We start from the raw sequence: 23,662 nt of genomic DNA, 5'->3' as shown, positions 1-23,662 counted from the left end.
TCTTACCTCTTGCTACTTTTTTTTTTTAATTTGATGGCATACATTAAAAATTAATTTTTGAGCTAAATCTAGGAGGTCCTAAGGTTTTCTTCTTTAACAATATCAATTTCTTTAATTCTCAAAACTTTAAGCTGCATAAAGTCTACTTTTACAGGCACAATGATGACCCATGCAGGTGGGTGGATCTTAGGCCTAATTACTTCTCTTAACTGCAAAAATACAAACTGAAATACCAATGCAGTTTCTTCACAACCTTTGCAGATCTTGCATGCTCTACGATTTGAGTGACTCTGCACTACTAACACTTCAATGTAATATGACATAGGCTGAATGTTTCTTACTGTGAGGCTTTGAGGACAGTAAATCTCTGCTTGGGGAGCAAAACAGAAGCTTTTAATGGACCTTGTATTTGACTATTTCAATATGAAGTTAACCTGTTAAATGAATTTAAATGACAATTTTGCACACTCAAAAAAATTTGTCAAGAGTGACAGGTGAGCTTACCACAAGCCCTCACTTTCAAAGCATATCTGATTTCTGATAATGCAAATAATGTATTTGTATTCTTAAGCTCCTTGGAGATGTTTTTACATTTGCATTGGGGCAAATAACCTTCCTCTAGTAACATGATACTCAGTATAGGTATACTGTTTGCTGCCGCCTCTGTTCACACCATACTGCTGATTTGCAGTAAGAGTAAAGGATGTAATTATTTTCCTGTGTGACCTTTAGACGTAAATATTTTTTTAAATGCTGACAAACAGTATGATGAGTTATGTAATATTTTCTGTTGATCTATCTGTTTGTTTTAGCACACAGCACACCTGTCGATATGCCTAGCAGAGGACAAAATGAGGACAGAGACAGCGGCATTGCTCGGTCAGGTATCTGCTGTCTCTTGTTTGCATGCTTCTGTAGTTATGTTACAATTCTTCAGTGCAGTGATTCACCTGAAAGATAGGCACCTTATGACCTGTGAACCACAATGGTTTTGATCTGCTAGATGGTTTTCCTTCTGGATTTGCCCCAAGCCTTAATGCAAGAATATTTATAATTCTATTATATGTTTACAGCTACCATGTTCTGGGTCCTTAAAAAATTTCTCATTTGGAGGAAGAACTGGTTTGATCCTTTACTAGAGCAAGTAAAGAGAAGCTTTTTTTTGCACTGAATAAGAAAAGGGTGTCAGAAGACCAGAAGTCCTGTCCATTGTAATAGAAGGGCAACACCTCTTGGGACAGAATGCTTTTAATGACAATAAGATAAATTTTAGTGTGTTCTAGTAGGGAAGATCTCTGACTTTATAACAAAAGAATGTCCTCAGGCAACGAGCTTTATTTAAAATAATTGTCTCTCCTGTTGCAAGTGAGTTGTGTGAAAAAGATCAGCAAGCAAGAGCAATATTTGTGAGAAATTGTTCCTAGTTAGAAAAATATTTAATCAGCACTCTTTGTAATTCATTATCTGTGGGGTTTCCTGCTTTCTTCACAGCATCTCTGAGCAGTCTTCTGGTTACTCCTTTTCCATCTCCAAGCTCTTCATCATCATCTTCTAGCAGCTACCAACGTCGCTGGCTCCGAAGTCAGACAACCAGTTTAGAGAATGGAATTATTCCAAGGTGGTGAGTACCACACCTCTCTTTTTACAAAAGCTGTTTGGCAGTAATTTAAGATAAATAGAGCTTAAGCCTCTTTTCTTTAAAAGGATGAATCCTATTATTAAATGCTTTTGACTTAGTCTATCTCCTCTGCATGTTACATAAGATTGCCAATTTAAAGAAAGATTAAGTTTTGGGTGAATATGAACTTCGAAGTCCAATTTGAAATATACTTATTTTATTAGTATATAGTCTGTGTCTGAAACCATAGTCTGAAAAACATACTAAACTGTTTCTGAATGAGCAGAGCATCCTGTTGAGATGAAAGGGACTGTAACGGCACTGCTGCCATAATTACATTATACTATAATGAAGTCTGACTAGTGAGCGTTTACTGAAGTTTTGGAGTAATAGCCTGTGACAACTCTCTTGGCTGGTACAGGATGTTCCTGATGTGACTTCTGCCAAAACAGGAAGAAAAAAAAAGCTGTGATGAAAAGGCTAGGCTTCTGTTTTGGAATTTTACTAGCTCTTGTAGCTCAGTGGCATAACAAAGCATGGAATGCAGCAGACTTTGCATAGCTAATAAGCAAATTCTTCCCTTGTGAGTTGCAAAATATCAAATGGTTCTTGACTATCTTCTCACTCTGCTCATCTACCTGTGTCCAGAGACAGCATGGAATTAGTGGAGAGCCACAAGAAATTCCTGCTCTTCGACCTCTTTCCCTTTTCACTGTTTTCAGTTAAGGGAAGCTTAAAATCTGCCAATTAAAGTACGTAGTCACTGAAAATTAAAATGAAACTCTTTTTGAAAAGATTTTTTTCCCTAGTGTCAACACTTGCAACTTTTTCCTGGATATTCTTAGTGAATCATTTTTAACACGAAGAATCGTGCCATGATGCTAATATAGCAGTCATGCTTCCTAAATCACACTTGCATTTGAGATCAAGCTAGTAAACATTTTGCTTTCAGTAAATTAAAGTACTTTTTAGTCTACTTGCCTGAAGAAATAAGGCTGAGAGCAGTCCATGTAAAAAAATTAAAACATTTAGGGTAGATAGGACAATTTGAGCCCAGTTTAAGGAATAGCCAAAGTTTCACAAATCTAAACTTCCTCAAAATGTCTGAAAGTTACAAATTGTTTAGAGGAAAGTAGCCTCTTTGGGCTGCTTGTTCAGTGCAGGGAGTAGGTTTTTTTCTTCCACACTGGAGAACTTGTGCTGGGGAAAGATATTTGAAACAGGACATTATTTTCCCAATTGAGGAGTAGCTCTAGACAGTGATTTTTTTCTAAGCAGAAAAACCTCTTCAGATACTTGTTTTCTGATTACTTGCTAAGGAAACAGTAGGCTTCTGGTTGAATACTTCAGTGCCACAGTTTGCACTTCCATTTTGCACAGCCAAGATTCTACAATCACTGTCACTGATGTTTTAGGCTAATAGCTCAAAGAAAATGAGATACCTCCTGGAACTCCTCATAGTCAATTGGCAAGCAAACTAGATTAAGTAGCTTTGTTGAAAAGGCTTTTCTCACAGACTTAAGTTCTTCAATTTCTGTTCCTGGGAAGCAGTACAAAAGCTTGTGATGTTTCATAGATGCTAACTGTCCATCCTCTCCCGACTTCCTTGGGAATTTCTGTCTCTGCATGCAAGTTCCTGAAGTTCAAATGAGGTTATGTTTTTGTCTTGAACTCTGTTTTCCCACAAGCTGTTTTTTGCTGGGGTTTTATTGTGTGTTTTTTCCTGTATTCATGGACTCATACCTCTGTGATGAGAAACTTCTATATATTTAGGCTTGTCAAACCAATTAAACTATAAACCACTTATTTTTAGAATGGATGTAGAATGAATGCTTAGCTCTGAGTCTTTCCTTTTGTTAATTGCTTCATAGTGGTCTATAAATACCACAGACTTCATTTCAGGGTAATTCTGATATGAAAAGATTTCAAGCTTTTAATTACCACTCACTGGTATTACAGTCTTAACTTATGAAGAAACTCCATAATCAAACTATTTCCACGTGAGCTGTTGCTCTGCATGTCTTCATGGCTTTCTTGTCTTTCTTACCCTGTCCCCCCCTATAATTTCTCAGTAGATTAAAAGCCATTATTCAGTTAAAGTTCCTACCAAAAGATATTCTGTCCATACTGTTTTACTTATTTGTGTATATAGATGAAATTGATCAGGATGCTTCAAGCAAGGAAAAATAATAATATTGTAAACCCAGCAGTATCAATATCTAGCACTGCAATGCAAGTATTTATGGAAGAACAGGGTTTTATATAATCACAGTAAAACTTATGGTGGGCTGAGACTTGTGGATATCATCAAAATGAGTTGCCTGTGCTTGGAATTTATATCAGGTGGCAGTGAATCTTGTCTATTTGAGTCTTGAAAATCTCCAAGAATGGAGATTCCACAGCCTCTCTGGACAGTGCCCTCCAGTTTATTGACCATTTTTCCTCTATCTGACATCATCTGCAAGCTCACTGGAGATGTGTTTTGATCCACAGGCCAGGCTGATAATCAAAATATTGAGTGGTATTGATCCTAGTAGTAACCCAGGTGTAATATTGAAGAGAAACATGGTTGTTGAAGGGAATGTGGCAGAACTGTCAAGGAAATAAACAGAATTTGGGGAAATAATAATGGTTGTAAAATAACCACTGGTTTTTTTGTTCATTTGTTTGTTTTGTTTGGGTTTTTGTTTGATTTTTTTGTTGTCGTTGTTGGGTTTGTCTGGTTTTTTCTTTTTTTTTTTAAGGATTTTAATCAGAAAACAAATAATTTAGGCTGAAGCCTACCCAACTTTGAGCTGGGCACATATGTATTGGTAGGCATTAAATTTATGTTTCCACAGTAATTACTGAGTGATGACACTCTGTCTTCAGTTAAAATAGAAAGTTTTATTTTGCATTGTTAAGTGCAAACATCCATCTTAAGATGCCAAAACAGTATAGGTAGCATGTTTCCCAACTTCCCTCATGAGGAACAGTACAGATTCAAGAGCATCATGGGCATACTGCTGAGCACCTAGACAGGAGCTTGAGTGGTAGATGCAGTTCAGAGCTCTGAAGTTACCTTTAACCTTTTTTGGTAATGATTTTGTGTGAGGTATCTCCATTCCCTTTTCTTTATCTCCCTCAAAGATAAATCCAGGAGGGAATTTGTAGTAACTCTGTTTCAGAGGAAAACTGTTCACACCAGGCCTCTCTGGGGATTGGCTTCCTCCTATTTGAACAAGAATGGGTCTTGTGCATCGAAATGTTGAGTATCCTCTGTTCAGAGACTCTGACAGCAAAGCCTTATGTAGTCAGTCAAAGGAGACCTTGTACTATATAGAGAGGTATGGATAGAAGATGAATTATCTCTCAGTGTGTAAGTAACTGTCCTAACAAATCTGTCTTACAGGTCCACTGAAGAAATGTTTAGTATGGCTGATGAAAACTGCAGCTCCAACCCTGCGATGGTTCGGAGGAAAAAAATTGCAATCAGCATAATCTTTTCTCTGCCTGAAAAAGAAGAAGCACAGAGAAACTTCCAGGATTTCTTTTTTTCTCACTTTCCTCTTTTTGAATCTCACATGAACAAGCTGAAATATGCAATAGAAAAGGTACAGAATACTAATTTGGCATAATGTGGAAAAATAAGTGTCAATCAGAATGAAGTATTCTAGAATCTAATAGATGAAGAGTGGGAGAAGGTGCGTGGTTTCAAGCTTGCCTCCCTCCTTACACATGCAGTCTTGAGCCTGAGCCCAGTGTAGGAATTCAACATTTGCTGAAAGGGGTGCGTTTTCTTTTCTAGACAGAATTAGAATCGAGAGTTTTATGCTTTTGGGTGGCTTTTCTTTCTTTCTTGCCATGTATCACTATGAGGTTTTTGACTCCCTGGAGACTGTGGAAATGATGATATTCTATCCTTTCATGCGGTTTCTAAAAGAGAGACACAAAATATTTTTTGCTGTCTTCCTCTCGGTCTCTCAGAAATGTCCTCTTCTCTCCCCTTGCCCAGTATTAGGGATTGGTCCCTCACAAGGTGGAGGGAGGTTGGCAACTGTTGCTGTCAGTGGCTGTATAGGACTGGGGCTAGTACTTAGTTGTTTTGACATGTTAATGAAGCTTAAAAAGATGGAGAATGCGAATCCTTTAAGAAGCTGTTTTGTGTCTTTAACTCTTAATCAAGGCCATGATCTCATGTAGAAAAATAGCAGAATCCAGCCAGAGAGTGCAGGTTTATATCAGCCGTGTCATGGATGCCCTGGGAGAATTCAGGTGAGTTGATGGAATTCTGAATTACAAGGAAAGCTCTTTTCATGCCCCTCAAAAGATATTTGTCACTTCCAGTTAGAAGCAACTGAATGCAAGGTCTTGTATTTTAGTCAGTCTTGAAGTTAACGTGAATGAATTTTCTGCATTGGGTATTGGGTAAATGTTTTCAGAGAACTTTAGCAAAACCAGCTCAGCCATTTTCCTAATGAGAGTAAAACTAGTTCTGCTTGCAATCATGTGTTCCTGGAACTGTCAGTTAAATTCTATAAGATCTTGTCAAGAGTTGACTTCTGCTGATACCGGTATAGTCAGGTGGATTGATGTTGTATTCAGACAGAGGAGTTGTCTGTTCCTAGCCATAGATGCTGAACAATGTAACTGGCAAGAAAGATGCGATCAAAGGCTCTCTTTTCTGTACCTAAGAAAGGAAGGAGTGGTCAGAGGCTAAGAAAGTTGGCTAAAGAGAGAGAGAAGGCTTTAGTGGGATGGAGTTTCTGTAATATCTGGGATGTAGCATCAAATCCCTGCAATGAATAGAATGGGTTCTTTTTCCCCTCAAAATTATTTCTGGATTGTTTCTCTGAATCAAATACGCACAGGAATGCAAGAAAGGGAAGCCAAAAATGTAATTCATGTGAAGACACTAGAGATTACTGATACCCTGAATTAAACAGACTAGTGTTCTGGACACTAGTAAAAACTCTTCCAGTTTGTTTAGTCTCCTCAATCTTGCAAAAATAAATAAAAATCAGTGGACAATAGAAGAGGAAAGGGGCTACTTGTAATTATTTGCAAGATTGAAATGTGCATGTTAACACTTACTTTTTGGGAATTTTTTTTGAGCAGAGTTACCATCTGGAACCTGTATTCTGTTCCAAGGATTGCAGAGCCTGTGTGGCTTAATATGATGTCCAGTACCCTGGAAAAGAACCAGCTATGCCAGCGTTTTCTTAAAGAATTTACATTTCTGATAGAACAGATCAACAAAAATCAGTAAGCTTCTCCCAAAACTTTTTTCTTAAAAAAAACTTGTGTTCTTCACAGTGCATGTGGGCATGTTAAAGCACTTAATGGAATATTCTTTTGTTGGTGTTACTTTGGACGTATTCTTTTTTTCCTAGGTTCTTTGCTGCTTTGTTGACCGCAGTGCTGACGTATCATCTGGCTTGGGTCCCAACAGTAATGCCAGTTGACCATCCTCCCATCAAGGCCTTCTCTGAGAAGCGCACATCACAGTCTGTGAACATGCTGGCAAAATCCCACCCATATAACCCTCTCTGGGCACAGCTTGGTCAGTAGGAAATGGAAAGCTTCAGACTTCTCTATAACTATCACCTTCCTGCATCCGCTTCTTTTAGATAGGAGCCACTTGTGATTCAGGTCACATTTTGCCTGGTTAATCAGAGTGTTTGGAGGCCTGTTTGCATAGCCTGCTTTTTATTCTTTATATTTTGTTGTCATCCTCTGTTACACTGTCTGGTTAAGTAATTTGGTATAGAAGTATTAAGACGGTGCAACTGCTGTGAACGGTCTGAACAGTTTGGGAAAAAACAAGAGGGAATAGACTGGATTGAGGGGAGTTATCTGGTCTTGGAGTCCCTTTGTAGTTGCAGCTGCCCTGGTTCTACTTGGTTTTATCTCTTTCTCACAGAGTAGGATAGACAGCAAAACAACAAATCGGAAGTCTGGCAAGTGACAATACCTCCATTCACAGTTACATGAGTGGGCTTGGTCCAAGATTTTTTTATTATGCCGCATGCCTCAAGCTGTTCTTTGGCAAATAATTTATAGCTTATAAGTTGTCTCGATACAGAGGACTAAACAACTGATGTCAGATGAGTAGGTGAGTGAAAGCTGAGAGAATAATTCTGCCAGTGGTAAATCCTGGAAAAGTCTTCCTTCTTGGCAGGAGATGTGAGTGACATCAGGTCAGCCTTCACTGTAACTGATACACTGTATTGCTATGTAGGATAACACATGTGCACACTAAAGCAATAATGTGAATTTTACACTGTGCTACTGGTTGTGTTTTTTGCTAATTGTTTCAATTATACTCGTTATTCTCAGCAACTGTTATGAAACTAATAATTGCTGCCTTGACCATATAGTTGCAGTAGAATTGTTTCCTGGCTTAGGATGTCTTTTAAACATTGTGCAGAGTTTAGACAGAAGGAGAAATTAGAAGTGTGTTCATGGTGTTGAGGACAGAGCAAGGCCTGGAGTTATAAAAACCAGCTGGACTGGAAGCATAAGAGCTGCTGCTGAGCTTATGGTCACTCCCCAGGAGTGACCACTGGTGACTAGTCAAGAATCTGGGCGTTTTCTGCCCTGACAAGTTCTTAGTGCCTGAACTCAAAATGCTTTCTGGTTTTGTTTCATTTTTATAAAACCCAAAAAGCCATTATTAAGTGGTTGCAAAAACTGATCACGAAAGTAAGATGTTGCCCTCTGCTGGTCTCCTTCTTTAGGAAGAGGGAGGAAAACCAAAAAGTCATGTGTCTTAGTATTTAAAATGGAAATGATGTTTTATTAAGAAAGGGATTTTCCACTTGTTTTTCCACCTTCAGACCTCTATTGTCATTACATATTATGTATCAATTACAGTTACATACTGATAAAACAGTAAGTCCCATTGTCAGGAAGACATACTGTCTGTTAAGCATCAGCTTCGATATAATAGTGTTAACAACAAGTATTAGTATGTTTTGAAAATCACAATTTTGACTTTTTATGCTGTCTTATTAGTAATGGTTTTATATAAAAAGCAATTGTGCAAATTAACATGAAGTCTGAATCTGATTTCCATAGCAACTGTGCTCAACTCAAAAGTATCTTCCCATTTCCTTTCCAGATTACTTGTTCTTGTGGCCTGCCAGGCTTTGAGGTTAATTGAGTAGTTTGAAGCCTGCTTTTGGTTACTGAGAAATGAATTTGCTAGCATGTTAGGCTATGAGATTGGTCTCAATGTTGTTCCTAATTGAGGAAAGATGGCAACACTGATGCCACTACACAGCAGCCTCTCCAGTGCATCACTAGAATCATGAGAAATGGCAGATCTTGGCTGGGGAGACAGTGAGAGCCATAGAATTACTGTCTCATTGATCCTTGTTTTGTAGGAATGGAGTCAGAAACCTTATTCCTTTTATGTTCTGTATAGTGAGGAGGAGGCTGGGCATAAATATGTTTGGAGGTTTTTTGCTGTGTTAGTGTCCTCATATTGAAGCCAGACGTCCCCTTGCCCTTAGTAGAAATTTTTCTGAAGCTCTGATTATAACTTTAATATAATGTTGCTTCTTGAGGTCACATACAAAATCCTGATGGCAAACTCCATCCAGAACAGAGTTTGAGCCGCTCAGAGTAAGGATTTAGCACCTAAAGCAATCCAGTAGATTAGCAGGTAGCTGATAAAGTTTCAAGGTAGAGAAATCTGCTTTGAGCAATTAAGGTGGCTGAAGAAAACTGAGCTTTTGCTGACTGTCTGCCATGTGCTGGTGAGATCAGTCACAGTTTGTTTAAGCAAAGACATTTTAGTTGGTATTTTCTAATGGGTGTCAGGTGAAGACAACAGGGTTAACTCAACCTGGTAATAAACACTTCTTGAGTTAGTCCATCTTTGAGAGAGCATGTGAACATTCCCTTATTGGCTAGCTATGTTTACTTTCCCAGAACTTTGGAGTAGAAACTCTGTAGCTGATAGATGATTATAAGCAACTGGAAGATAGCTACCACTCTCCCAAACAAATATGTTGAAAGTAGGATATGTATGACCTTAGTTCTGTTAAAAAAGCAGTTCTTCAGGATAAACGATCTAGTAAATAAGTAGTTCTTGAGGGGACTCAGATTACGTTGTAGTGCCTACCTTTCATATTACAGTTGTACTTTAGGTAGTAAAATTTTCTAGTTCTCCACTGCCCCCTGCCACAGATAAATGCTCATGTTAGTGAGGTTGACTCCAAGTCTATACCACGAGCCTTGCTCAATAAGGCCTCTTTTTCCTGAACCTTATTTATTAAGCTAATATTTAATCCTTTTTTTGATTTCTTAGTCCTGAAAAATGTAATTTAGATTTTCTCTGTAAAAATGCCTGTGTTCAACAGAAAAAAAGTCACTTTGATGTGAAAGAAAATAAGTAGAAAAATAGAAAATAGTATAGCTTGCTTTGGAGTTTTTCTGGGTCTTCTTTCTTCTTCACCCCCTCTTCTGTCAGTTTCTAAGTGATAATACCTTATAAGCATTGTGTGAATAAAAAACTTAGTGGCTTTGAACAGAAAGAAAATGAGCAATAGCAGCTAATTCCTCACAAAAAACACCAAAACACTTCCAGACAAAAGCCAGGTGTAAGAAGCAGTAGGGGACTTTTTTGTCTGTCCTTATTCTTTTAAACTTTTATGAATTTACTGTGAAAGAAATGAATTGTCTGATTTGTGTCCATAGTAAATGCTGTTTCAAAATGTATTGAATTTGACCAGTGAAGGTTATATTAAAATGAAATTTTTGCTTTCCTGTGTAGGTGATCTCTACGGTGCCATAGGCTCTCCGGTTAGATTGACTCGAACTGTTATTGTTGGAAAACGCAAGGAGTTGGTGCAGCGCTTGCTCTATGTTCTAACTTACTTCATTCGGTGCTCTGAGCTGCAGGAGAATCAGCTGACGTGGAGCGAGTCGGCTGGAGAAGGAGAACAAGTGCTAAATGGAAGTAAGATAACAACTGCACTAGAAAAGGGAGAGGTGGAGGAGTCTGATTATGTGGTTGTCACTGTTAAAAATGAACCTGCTCTTGTGCCTCCAATCCTACCTCCAAAGAATGATGGAAGTAAGAACAACAGTATTGTAGAGTGGGTGCATGACCCCGAAAGCACTCATGCTGTCCCGATCTCTTCAAAGGAAAAGAAGGAAGCAATTGGAAAGGCCAGTCAGAGCTCCGAAGCATCTGTGGACTGTCTAACTAGCAGTTTCTGTAAAGGAGCAGCTGATGGTAGGAAAAGAACTGTCGCTGACACAGGCATAGTATCCTATCACTCTGAAGAGTTATCTAAATTAGAGGATTTAATGGATGTAAAGATGAACAAGAACCAGAATGAGAGAAAAGCAGAAAATCAGCTTTCTAGTAGGTCATCTGCCTTACCTTGTCCTGAAAGGTCTGGCCACAGGAGTTCCCACTTAGAAAAGGTCACCTTTCAGATTGGAAGTTCTGCATCACCAGAGTCAGACTTAGAAACTTGTAGAAGAGAAATGGATGAAAATCTGAAGGCATTCAGAAAAAATACAGAGGTGATACATTGTGCCTCAAGTTCCCCAAGTCTGGCTATGGATGCCTCTCAGAATCAAGAAGACAGTTGTGAAGCTGCCTTTATACCCTTCAGTAAACATAATGTTTGTTATGCCCAAATCCCACCATGTGAGGAGAAGGAGAGTACACTTAACCAACATATGGAAAGTAAAGGAACTGAAATGAATTTAAAGAATGCCATATCAAGTGAACTGCTTTTGCCCACGGATAACATAGAAACTGTAAAATTGCCAAACATAAAAGAAAATAGAACTTTATACTCTGGCAACTTAGAGAACTATTCCTCTGACTGCGTAGAAGCAGATTCTGCTGTCAAACAGGATTCCCCTAAAGCAGGTGCTAAAGATGTCCCCTATGGGGATGCTGGAAGGAAAACCTCCTTCAGAGTTGAAGGGGACATTCCAAGGAACGAGAGTTCAGACAGTGCTCTTGGAGCCAGTGATGAAGAAGGTGACTGTTGTATCCCTGATGAAGTGCATTGTGATAATGTCAGCAAACGACTTGAAGAATTTGCGGAAGTGGAACTTCCTTTACCAAGGTAAAGTAGTCTGATTTAATTTAGAAGTAAATTAAAAGCTCTTGTTACTTTAGAGTTTTTCAGAGTTTCAAGTCTGAAATCTTCTGGAGTCTTGACTAAGTTCCTTGCAAACAAATCAGTAACAGACACTGATGTGGTTAGAAATCTTGTAAACAGATTGGGCAAAAAGAAAACAGAGACAGCAGGTTTGAAGAAGTTTTGTAACAAAGGTATAGTTCAAATGTCTAACAAAAAGTGGTCAGACTTTTTATATAAAAACTGCCTGTAACGTTTAATGTAGACATGTAGAGAGAACATCTGAGGACAAGGAAAACTTTGTTTAAACAGGTAATTGTTTAGATTTGACATAATTGACAAGTCAAAGACAGATTTGGAATAAATACGGGCATCCTATTTGAAAACTTTTGAGCATTATAGGTACACGTGGAACTTGATGCTTAAGGTAGGTTTCTAGACCTTAAGCATGAGAACTGGAGAAAATTCAAATTTAGCAAATTTTTTAGGTGCAGAACAGGAAGCTCATACGTACCACAAGCTCTAATACATGTAAATTTGCTTATTTTTGAATTTGAAGGAATCAGTACATTGTTAAATTTAAGCTTTTAAAATTCTTGTTTCGAAGAGCACCAGTAAATGTTTACTGGTGTGAACATTTACATGTACTTTGAGTACAGTTGTTGATTAATATTTGCAGTAGAAGCAGGTTGATAAACCTAACTTCGTGTTCCTGTAAAATCTGAATGCAGTTTGTGGAGCAAGAATCTTACCTGTTTTGCATTTCTGTATTTCAGGTCAAATACCATCAGCAGTCAATGTGTGAAAAACTTCGGAAGATCGCTTCTGGGTGGTTACTGTCATACATATATACCTGATCTAGTGCTGCACGGAATAAATAATGATGAAAAACTCAAGCAGTGTCTACTAGCAGATCTACTTCATGCGATGCACGTGAGTTAAAGTACTGTTCTGAGTCATAGCAGGAGTTGTGATATTACTGAGATCAACAGAAGCAGATTATTTCAATAGGTTTCTTTTTTACTTACCTGTTCTGAACAGCCACACCTGCCATGTCTTCCTTCTTGAAAGATGTAAGCCCGTAATTCATTATATGCAGAGCGTGTTCACACAAGAATTGTGTGCTTTCCTTTATACTCTCTTAAGGCTTCTCTTCAAAGATAAACACAAGGAAGATTGTTTGCAACTTGAAGTGACAAGAAAAAAAACTCTCAAGCTGCTTCTCTTTTCAGTCACAATAGCAGACAGAATTATCTGTATTTCAGAAAAATGATACGCAAGTTGAAACATCATATTCTGCCACTTTAGTGGCATGTGTTGCAAGGGAGATAAAGTCTTGTTGAGGCCTGTATGATACTAATCTGTAATAGAAATGACTGACTATAGAAAGTAATTGTCTGTGGATAAGAACTTTGCCATGTTCTTACTCGACTGTAGGTATTCCTAAACTATAGAATTTATAACTAACCTTTCACTGAAATAATTGTCTGACCTCAATATGCAATTTAAAATGCTTATCTAGTAATTGTCTGCAGCTTCTCTGTAGCAATTAAGAATCATCCTGCTGGCATGACTGCATGTAATATCCAAAACAGTGATGTGTGTGTATGTAACTAACTTCTTGAAACAACATCAGATTGGTCTTATATGATGCTGTGTCTCTTCACTGGTGGATGACAAGTTGACTATGAGCTGGCAGTATGCCCTTGCAGCCAGGGGGGCCAATGGTATCCTGGTATGCATCAAAGAGTGTGGCCAGCAGGTCAAGGGAGGTGATCCTGCCCCTCTACTTGGTCCTAGTGAGACCACATCTCGGGTATTGCGTTCAGTTCTGGTCTCCACAGTTCAAAAAGACAACTCTGGAACATCTCTCTTATGAGGAGAAAGTGCAGTAGCTGGGCCTGTTTAGTCTAGAGAGAAGACAGGGAATCTCATTAATGCATGTAAATATCTCAAAGGTGGGTCAAGAGTGGTGCCAGACTCTTTTCGGTGGTGCCCAGTGACAGGACAAGGAGTAATGGCCATAAACTAAAACGCAAGAAGGTCCACCTCAACATGAGGAAGAACTTCTTTACATTGAAGGTGGCAGAGCACTGGAACAGGCTGCCCAGGGATGTTCTGGATTCTCCCTCTCTGGAGGCAATCAAAACCCACTCAGACGTGTTCCTGTGTCATCTGCTCTAGATGACCCTGCCTTGGTCGGGGAGTTGGCCTAGGTGATCTCCAGAGGTTCCTTCCAACCCTAACTATTCTGTGATAACCTGCCCTTGATTCTGCATAGTAAAATGTCTCACATATCTCTGAAACATTGAACATACTTTCACCATCACTGGATTAGTGTAATTATTACTCTCTTCATTTTGAAAGAAATTTGTTTTCAGGGTAGGTGGAATATGTGAAGAAAAATAAAATGGAGTAGTGATTTTGAAGCATTAATTAAAACTAAATGCCTCGATCAAATTGGCAGTTAAGACCTGATCCAAAGTTGCTGAATATAAATCCTGTCTTAAGTTGGTATTCCTTGTTTTTTGAGATGGCTTTTGTTCCCTATTGGACATTGAATCACTTTCTTACTCCCTGCCTCAGTGTGAATGAAAATAGAACCTCAAACTGAGCTGTGGAAATGTATATGGAAGTGTCACATAATTGTATTTTGTTTCTGTTGCAGCATCCAGTGCTAGATGAGCCCATAGCAGAAGCTGTCTGCATTATTGCAGACACAGATAAATGGAACGTACAAGTAGCTACAAGCCAGAGAAAGATGATGGACAGTATGAAGTTAGGCAAGGATGTTTTGGTTTCAAGTCAAGTATCCAGTTTATTGCAGTCTATTTTGCAGCTTTACAAACTCAACGTCCCAGCTGACTTCGTAAGTATTTCCTTACTGCAGACTGAAGCTAATGAAAATGGTTTAGCTCAGATAGCAGATGCAGAGTTTTGTATACCGTGTTGCTATATCAATGAAGTGATGCCTGAAATAATGCAGAGTTGTTACAACATATTGAAAAGAATCCATGCTACAGTTCAATAACGGATGCTGGTTTAGCTGTAATTTATGTTTAATAGAACAAATTAAAGTTAACTACTTGAAAATACGTGTGCCAAAACTCAAATTTTTTAGGCAATTTTAGCATGGTCCTCATGTGTTTATGTTTAAGACTCTTAAATTTGGTTCTTATTTTTTTGTTTGAATGATTTCCACACTTCTTTAGGTTGTTGAAGTGTCTATTTACCTAAGCCTGGTTCTGGCATACAACTTTCTATTCTTGCGCTTTCTATTCAACCCCATGCAGTGGATGCCTCTCTCTGCTCTCCAAGTAATTGTGCCTCTGTGTGCTAATCTGACCCTTCTATTTTGTGTATATTTTAGCCACCCCTGTCAGCAAGTGCTGTCTTGGGTAGACTTGCTGATGTCTCCATAGGATTAATGGGATGAGACACCTGGGAGAACGAGCGGGTCGCAGCAGAGGATGTTACTTTGTCATGTTGCGTGCTCCCTGTCCCACAGCATCCTTTTCTGTCCTCATTTGTTGTGGAGTTCATCAGAGCAAATCAGTAACGCTGGCTCTGCTATTACAACAAAATTACTCACAAGTCTGATAGCAGTAATTGTAATACAGTTTTTAATGCACGATTGTAGGTGAGGGGAGATGGAGTCGTTTTTTTTCAGTGCTCACTGCTTTTGCAGTTAGCAGAATTGATCTGTCCTTCAGCAGATAGCCTTGAGAAACTTTGTAGGAATCCTGTGTAATGACTGTGCCAGCAGATGGAAGAGAAAGATAGAGCTAAATACTAACAGCTGTAAGTAGTATTACTTGGCACTGTTTTGGATAAAATTAGTAGTATTGATTACACTGTGTTCTTGAAGTCAAATGCTAGGCAAAATGTGTGGGTATGTTTTTCAGTGTTGTCTTTGGATTCTTCTGGGTGTCGAAAAATATGCAACTTTGGTTGAAATTATAACCTAACACTGTCACAGTCACACCTTAAATTCTGGCATTTTTAAACCGAATAGTTGATTCTGCGACTGAAGTGTTCTTTACGAGATTGCCTTGGGATTTGTGTATGCAATTTCTTTATGGTTTGTGTGATTTGGGAGGGGTCTGGAGGTGGAATGATTTTCAGGTTTTTATTTGCTTTTTCTTACAAAAAGGAACAGTGAAGTGACAATGCTAGTAGTTGATAAATTTTGTATAATCCATGTTAGAGACACTTTGATCCTTCTGTTGGTGGATTGTGCAACTCTGCTAGAACAGAACATTGGTGCGTGGCAGTTAAGTGTTCTACTAAACTCTAGGGGGAGAAGTGTGACTTTTTAATTGTAGTGTTTCTATTGATTTTAATTTGGACAGAAACCATATGTACTGATGTACTAATATCAGTCAGAGATGAGCATAATGCAGTATGTTTGAAGTTTCCTCTAGGAGTGCATGTTTCTTTAGATGTTCAGATGAATAAGTATTTTTGGGTTTTTTGGTACAACAGAAAACAAAACACAACTTGAGACCAGATGAAAGTGGTGATATCTTCCTTCTGGCACTTCTGACTGGTGACAGTGCTACAGAGAGCTTTGCAGTATGCCCTGATGAGAGGGAAGTGATTCCGACTACTGCATTTCAGCAATATGCCAAAAGTTTTACCTACACCTTTAAACTCATTTTAAGCTACTCTTCTATTTTTAGAAGTAACTTGACTTTTTTTTTTCCATTTAGTCAATGAGAAAAACTGCAGAGGAAGCTAACATTAAAACCAAAAGACTTGTGGAAGTTTTCAACAAAAGGGGTTCATGTACCAAGCTTGTGGGGAGAAATGTCTTTTGATTCTTTGCTGATGTTAATAAGGAGCAGATAATATTATGTAAACAATCCTCCTTTTAAAATCATGTGTCATTCTTTCTTACATGCTGCCTCATAACTTGAAAAAATAAATAATCCATAATCCTTTATACAAATACTGGAATTGAAATATACAAATACTGCTGCTTTGTGAATCAGCTGCATGCTCCCCTGAACTACTGAGGCAGTGCTCATAGGCTTTTTGCATTAGAGTTACCTGTAATGTAAAAGATAAGAATGTTTCCCTTTTGGCCAGAATCAGAAGTGGTATGATTAAAATGATTTAAGTGAAAATTTGCTTGAAGCAAATAGATCAAACTACTGCCAAAAAGCTTTTGCCTTTCCTCCACTGGTGTCAATTATTTTACTCTACTACCATCTAGCACATTTTTTAAAATGCCTCTTCATCTTCCATGATTAAGACTTGGTATTAGCTATTAAAAAATCATCAAAAATCTTCGTCTTGCTCCAGACAATCAGAAAAATGCATGGTAGGCTACCTACAACCCTGAGTCTATTTTTTTCATCATTATTTTGTTAATTAAAAAAACAGGTTTTACCAGATCTCATTTCTAATACTTAGGCCTTCATTCAACTTGAAGCACATGAGACAATGGCCTGAAGCTGTTTGCTGCTACTGTTTCTAATTGCTGTGTATGCCTACTGGATGATTATACATTTGATAATGTGAGGTGCTGCATGCACTTCCTGCTTTCATCTCCTGGAGTTTGGAGAGCTGAACTAATTTAACTTTTTTGAAGTGGTCATCCTTATGAAAAGAAGGAATATATCAAAGTGAATGTGCCTTTTGTCCTAGAACAAAATACCTGATAAGACATCCTACCTACTTACCTTGTGAAGACATGCTAACTACTGACCTTGTCTTACCAAAATAACCCCTCTTTCTCTTTGAAGCTGAAGTTCATCTGCTCTCTTGTAGTTGATGTATGAGAAATGACCATGCATCACATGACTGTATTTAAAAATAATATGCATTTCTAGCATTCCACTGCTGAAGGAAAAGGGGTGTGATTAAATTGATGTTTCAACTTGAACTGTTACCTTTTGGCAATCAGCATCAAATGTTTAAGCAATTTTAAACTAGAAGTACCTAGAAATAATAAACACAAATGCCTAGAATGGATTTGTATCTTATCTGCTACAGGAAAGCTGTCAGCAAAAGAGTTATAATTTTTTGATGAATAAGGTACTGATGTCTTCTACTTCCTGAGTGTTAGTTTCTTGAATGGCACTAGAGCCTTAGAGCTAGAATGATAATTTTACGAACTGTTGTCTAAACCAAGTCTTTCAGAAAAATGGTATTGACTTATAACAAAGATATCTTGATCTAAGGATTCTGGTTTGATTCTTAGTCAGATGTTCAGAGTGGTTTTGAACTCAGTTAAAAGTGCTGAAAGCAGAAGCACAGTGGTTTACTTTAGTGGAAAATGGAGTTAGTGCAGTAAACTGGCTGGCCAGGAGAGCTGGAATGTCCCAGTTCTATCAGGGGTTTCTTCTTTGTGGGATACTGTAACTGTTTTAATGTTTGTAGCACAGTTGTAACAAAACCAATTACCTCTTCTAGATGTTGGAGTATAGATTTATTTTATCTTCTGGCAAAGATACAAGGTAAAGTGATACGCTTACATATCTGTAATGTTTGCATGCAATTGCTAAAGCCATTCTGAGGTTTTTGATCTTTGTTTACAGTGCATAATGCATCTTGAGGATAGACTACAAGAGATGTATCTCAAAAGCAAAATGCTTTCAGAATATCTGCGAGGACATACAAGAGTGCATGTAAAAGAACTAGGAATTGTATTGGGGTGAGTATTGCAGGTATCAGTCTTAACCACTAGCAAAATCTGGGGCAGTTATTTTTCCTTTTCATCTGAATTTTGATATCTTGTTCTCACAAGGACTTGCTTCATATTTAACACTCTCTCATGTGCCTTATAAGGTGTGCAAATGGGTTCTGCTGAGCTATCTGGAAATTGGGAGGAGACATTTATACAGCAAGAACAAATTACTTGTTACTCTTAAATCTTCAGAATAAGGAAAGTTTGGATTTTGGTCCTTAGGAAGCTAAGCATGCATTCATACACACTCCCTTCTGTCGTGATTTCCTTAATGAAAACTTCATCCCAACAAATACTTCGGAATTTTTGGAAGATTAGGTAGTATATTTGTATCTTGAGGGAAGAGAGGGTCTCAAAAAGCAGATGTAGAAAAACAAACGGGTGTCCTATTGGGCACCTGTCTCCTAATAATAGTACTTGATTGGCATATAACCTTGAGCGATGTGCCTGCTGACAGCAGAAAAGGGGGAAGAAGTGAAAACACATTCTCAAGATGCTTTTTAGCACTGTAAATTAAATCTAATTCATCTTTTTCCAGACTGTTCAAGATATCATTCAGAAATGTAGCTGTAAATAGTGAAAACCTGAAATAAGCACTCTTCTCAGTGTGCGTATATATGCTAAATATATATAAGTATACATGTACATCCTGGCCTCTGAGCAGCTTCACATTTAGAAATGGTTGGAAGCTGACCAATGCATTTGAGAGACATTCCTTGAACTGTTATTGTGTAAAAATTAATAATTTCAGTTTTTAGTCATTTTTGGTAAGAAAGCGCTACTATATAGTGAACAGAGTTATATTCAAAACCTGAAATGCATAGTCTTCCATAAACTGATGCTTAGTACTTGCTTAAACTGGGCTTACTGGTGCCTGCTGACTGGGAAGACTACAAGCTAAGGCTCATAGCTTAGCAAATAAATAAAAGGGTTTTTATTTAAATTACAAAAGATTGTATAGCACAGAATATAATACTGTCTTTTGAGTTAAATAGTAGGATAATTCTTGATTTTAAACATTATTACCTACCTTTACTGGTATGTTATGAGTAATGGCAATAAATAAGAATTAAACAATGAACTTAGTTACAGCAAGACACTTCCAGTTTCTTTAAAGTGAATGAAAAATATCTTCTTTTGTTTTTTCTTGTGAAGGTGACTGTATATTTTAAAGTTTTTTTTTTTTTTTTTTTAATTTCTAGGATTGAATCCAATGACTTGCCTCTGTTGGCTGCTATAGCAAGTACTCATTCCCCATATGTTGCTCAAATACTCTTATAAATTAAACTCTCAGGATAGTCATTCCCTTAAAGTAAAGTTAAGAAAATGGCAATGTTGAACGAAGAACAGAGGTGCCAAACACTGGTAAAGGGGAGCACTGAGGAAAGCAGGTGATGACTGTACATTCTACCACCTTCCGATTCTGATCTCAACCGGATGTTTTATCGGAGGACTTCAGTTTACATAATGTCAAAGGCATTCAGGTTTTTCTTACAATCTCACTTCTGACTTAAGAGACTGCATCCTTGTATTTTATTTTTATTCAGAGGACAAAAGTTAACGCTATGTGGCAGACCAGGAGCTGCCATCCAAAACGCTGCTCAAAACCATGAAGTACCAGTCAAAAGAACAAGTGGGTTAAAATGGATTTTGTAATACTATGCTTGTGAGTGTGGTGTGGTGTATGTTTCTTTGCTGGGGAGGAGGAGGAGCTGTAAACTCTGTATATAGCATTCCTATACCCAAGTGTATTAGGTGGGACATGATTTTCTTGCGGAGCATACACGTGATTTTGTATAGTAGAAGTGATGGGCTCGGAACAAGGAACCTGGATTCAGCAGCCAAATGTTATGTGGAAATGGAGGTGTGCGTGAGGTTGATGTTACTTTTCCCTTTAAGGACAAGAGGTTGAGAGCTGTGGCTGCTTCTGTTTTAATGAGGAGGCATTCAAATGGGCCCATGGCTAGAGATGGAATGGAATGAACTTCTGAGATAGGGATTTTGTGGGAAAGCCTTATGGAACTTCTGCTACAAGTTTACATTTGTTGCTGATGCAACTTTAATAACTCTTGAGTTGCTGTATGACTGTAGTCCTGGGAACTAAACCTGTGTCTTGGTATCAAGTATTACCATCTCCAAGGAGTATGAATCTGAAAACCTTCTGAATGATGCCAGTGCTGTCAGCACGTGTCTGTGCACACATACACCAAGCCATTGGCACAAACTGAAGACAATCCTATTGGGGAAATAAAAGACAACAAAAAAACCCCACCAAACCTTTAGTCAAAAGTATTACTTTTTTCCAGCTACAAGTTGTCATGCTCAGTAGGAATAAAAGAGGAACATTGTTTGAAGTAAAATGAAATGTAGGGGGCAAACCCCAATATTTGATATTACTATGAATGTTTGCAATTACTCTTTTTGATTCTGCAGAAATCTTGAACTATCATCCAGGTGCCTTTCCTTAATAGGTTAAGTACTCTGACACCAGAAACTACTTCTCCCCTAGTTGATACTGGCCTCTGGTGTTTCTAGAAAGCAAAATAAAATTTTGTATTTCACTGTTTTCATGTGGTTGATTAAAATGAATGTAAAAAAATACTTTTTTTGCATCACGCACTGTTAAGCTGGATATGAAACTACGGACCAGACTGAGGAGAGAACAAAGGATCAAAACATTCTTAAACAAACTCAATGTTGGACTGTTCTGTTTTGAGCCACTGCGAATGCAGTGTCTGAAATTGTCATCTTGCAAGCAGATTGCTGGCAACACAATTGCTTGAAAATAGTGAATTCTTATAAGAAACTCTTGGTCACCAGTTGTGAGTTCTCCTTGTTGATGATTACAGATTTTTAACACTGAAGGGACACACTTTTACTGCAAGTGTTTTTATTTCCTACTACCTTGATGTTTGGACTTTTCTACAGTAAACTTTCAATGATTTGAAATAATGAAATGTGCATATTGTGAATTGTTTAAATGTGATGGGGGTCTTGATTAACCTTGTGTTGCTTTTTGAGGGAAATAGGTAGACTGACCTACTGTGAAAAGAGGTTGTTTCCACGTGGAGGGATACTTAATATTCTGGTAACACTTCTAAAGCTGTTTCTTCTATGCTGGTTTTCTGACCTGACATTCCAAATGTTACTTTTATTGCATTTTCATACTTCTCCCTAGTATTTTGCCTAAAAAGGCTAAAATATTTCTGTGGTTCAGGTTGTCTCCTCCTTGTAGTTAAGGAAACTTTTCTTGTCTCTGGATATCTGCTGGAAAGTAAACTTACCTCTGCATATAACTTTTAGCAGATACTGCTTTCTATTTCACAGGGTTAAGACAAAGTAAGAACCATAGAGCAAGTCACGTTATTCCGAAACTACCCTTTTGATGGAGAACATGTGCATGTGTAAGACTATCAAACTGCTTCCCTGAGTGTATATAGGAATCCTCATGTATTTTCTGTATTTCATATCACTCTTAAATAGTAGCTGAGATCATTAAAAGTCAATTCCAGTTCTTTAAAGTATAAGTTGGGTTTTTATCTGACCAGGCACTGACAATTCTTCAAAGAAATAGATGCTAACATAAAGATGTGCTTTTGTTATCACAGAGTGTACTAAAGAAGTCAGAGGTCAGCAGACATTCAGTGATTTCAATATGAATACCATAGTCAGTAATACCTGATTTTACTACATCAACTATTTAAAAAAAAAAAAATTAAAAAATCTGCCCTTTGGCGAGTCATCAATTAACCTTATGGTGGCATGTGAGCCGATGGTCAAAAACACTTGGATTTTCTTTAGCCCAGGCTAAAACTTTATAGTTCTTGCTGCTTTCTCTAACATTTTGCTGCTCTTCAGAAACTACATGTTGAACTATCTTATTCTTACAGTTTTAGTTTTGGGGGAAAGAAAATTCAAAACAAAAGCTCTTTATTACCTTTAAAAGGCTTTACACTAATGAAAGCTAATTATATATTTCCCCCTCCACCAAACGTACTACCTCAGTTGACAGGATTCCACTTTCTAGGGCTTTTTTTTTTTTTTGACTCAAAGTCTTTTAACTTGTTTTCGGTAGCATCTTGATGTTTATGTAAATTGGTGTGGCATGACAGGGCAGTAAGTATTTACAGATGTGGTTTTTAGACATTTTTAGGGCATGTTTCTGGTTTTATTTTAATAGGATGAAAAGTGATATGAATGTACAGATGTGTTGAAAATTGATAATGTAGCTTAATTTTCAAATATTCCAAAGTTGTTTTTATCAGTATTATGTAGGTTTTTTGTAAACTTAAATACATACTTTCTTGGTTAAGTGGGAGTGCACAGTCTTTCCAAAATCCCACATAATTGCAGTTTACACAGTGAAATTTAAAGAATGTATGCTTTTTTTCAGGCAAGACTAAACAGAGGGGAGAAGTGAACTGCTAAATTGTAGTATTTAATCTAAATGAATTCTTTAACCCCAAACGATACCAAGAATTAAACATTTTAATTTCAGTAGGTACTCTCTGAACTAAGATATAGTATTTTCTTCTGCCCCCAAAAAACTAATAGACATTGATTCTGTAATTCACTTTTCTAATACCATCCTCCAGAATTCTAGATTGATCTTCCCCACTCCCTACTACTATATGCATCTTTACTCTTGAAGTCAAAAACTTTTCAGATGCACCAAATTCTTGTATATAAGGTATACGCAAAACGATCACTTACCCCCAAGTCTAACTTCAGTTAAAAGGATCCAAATAAAAATCAAGTCTGAACTACTGAATATAGTATAGACATTTTCCTTTTTTTTTTTTTTTTTTTTGAAGGTCGAATGAGCTAATTTGACATAGCAGGTTTTTCATAGTAGAAAAAAATGTGTGTTGCTATTGCATGTTTGGAGAACATAGGCTTTTTTAGGAATGACTGAATACCAATGTCAAACTACATGGGTTTTTTTCTTATAGTTGTTCATGTATGCTATCATTTTGGTCTATTTCTTTGCGGCATTTGGTGCAATAAACTTTCTGAAATCAACTTTAGTGATATTTGGTATCTTCCTTTTTAAAACTTCTGAAATGGCTGTTATTGTTGTAGCTGAGGTCTAAAAGCACATGAGCATTCAATAACCCAGTAGCGGAGTATGCAACTTGCAAGAAATGTCTGACAGAAAGACTCCACAGAATTTGGAACCTGATTTAATCCTTTTAGCATATTTGGAAACTTTACTCCACAAGAGCTCTTATAGTGTGAAAAATAACAGCAAAAAAT

General features: G+C 37.5%; 1 protein-coding gene across 4 annotated transcripts in view; it reads left to right on the top strand.

Moving 5' to 3' along the window:
- FNIP2 (folliculin interacting protein 2) overlaps window positions 1-23,428 on the top strand; it is a 49,857-nt gene extending 26,429 nt beyond the window's left edge. For all 4 annotated transcript variants that reach the window (XM_027635786.1, XM_027635785.1, XM_027635783.1 and 1 more), the window contains 11 exons: window positions 813-884; window positions 1,492-1,621; window positions 5,010-5,211; window positions 5,784-5,872; window positions 6,716-6,862; window positions 6,991-7,160; window positions 10,380-11,697; window positions 12,489-12,645; window positions 14,381-14,581; window positions 18,258-18,373; window positions 19,609-23,428. In XM_027635786.1, the coding sequence (XP_027491587.1) occupies window positions 813-884; window positions 1,492-1,621; window positions 5,010-5,211; window positions 5,784-5,872; window positions 6,716-6,862; window positions 6,991-7,160; window positions 10,380-11,697; window positions 12,489-12,645; window positions 14,381-14,581; window positions 18,258-18,373; window positions 19,609-19,687 (2,681 nt within the window). In that variant the 3' untranslated portion in view covers window positions 19,688-23,428. The remainder of the gene's footprint in view (window positions 1-812; window positions 885-1,491; window positions 1,622-5,009; window positions 5,212-5,783; window positions 5,873-6,715; window positions 6,863-6,990; window positions 7,161-10,379; window positions 11,698-12,488; window positions 12,646-14,380; window positions 14,582-18,257; window positions 18,374-19,608) is intronic.
- The last annotated feature ends 234 nt before the right edge of the window (window positions 23,429-23,662 follow it).

The sequence above is a fragment of the Corapipo altera genome, unplaced genomic scaffold (genome assembly GCF_003945725.1).
Source record: "Corapipo altera isolate COAL_440 unplaced genomic scaffold, ASM394572v1 22b, whole genome shotgun sequence".
Taxonomy (NCBI): Eukaryota; Metazoa; Chordata; class Aves; order Passeriformes; family Pipridae; genus Corapipo; species Corapipo altera.
Note: the sequence above shows the minus strand (reverse complement) of the source record. Positions and strands in the feature narration are given on the sequence as shown.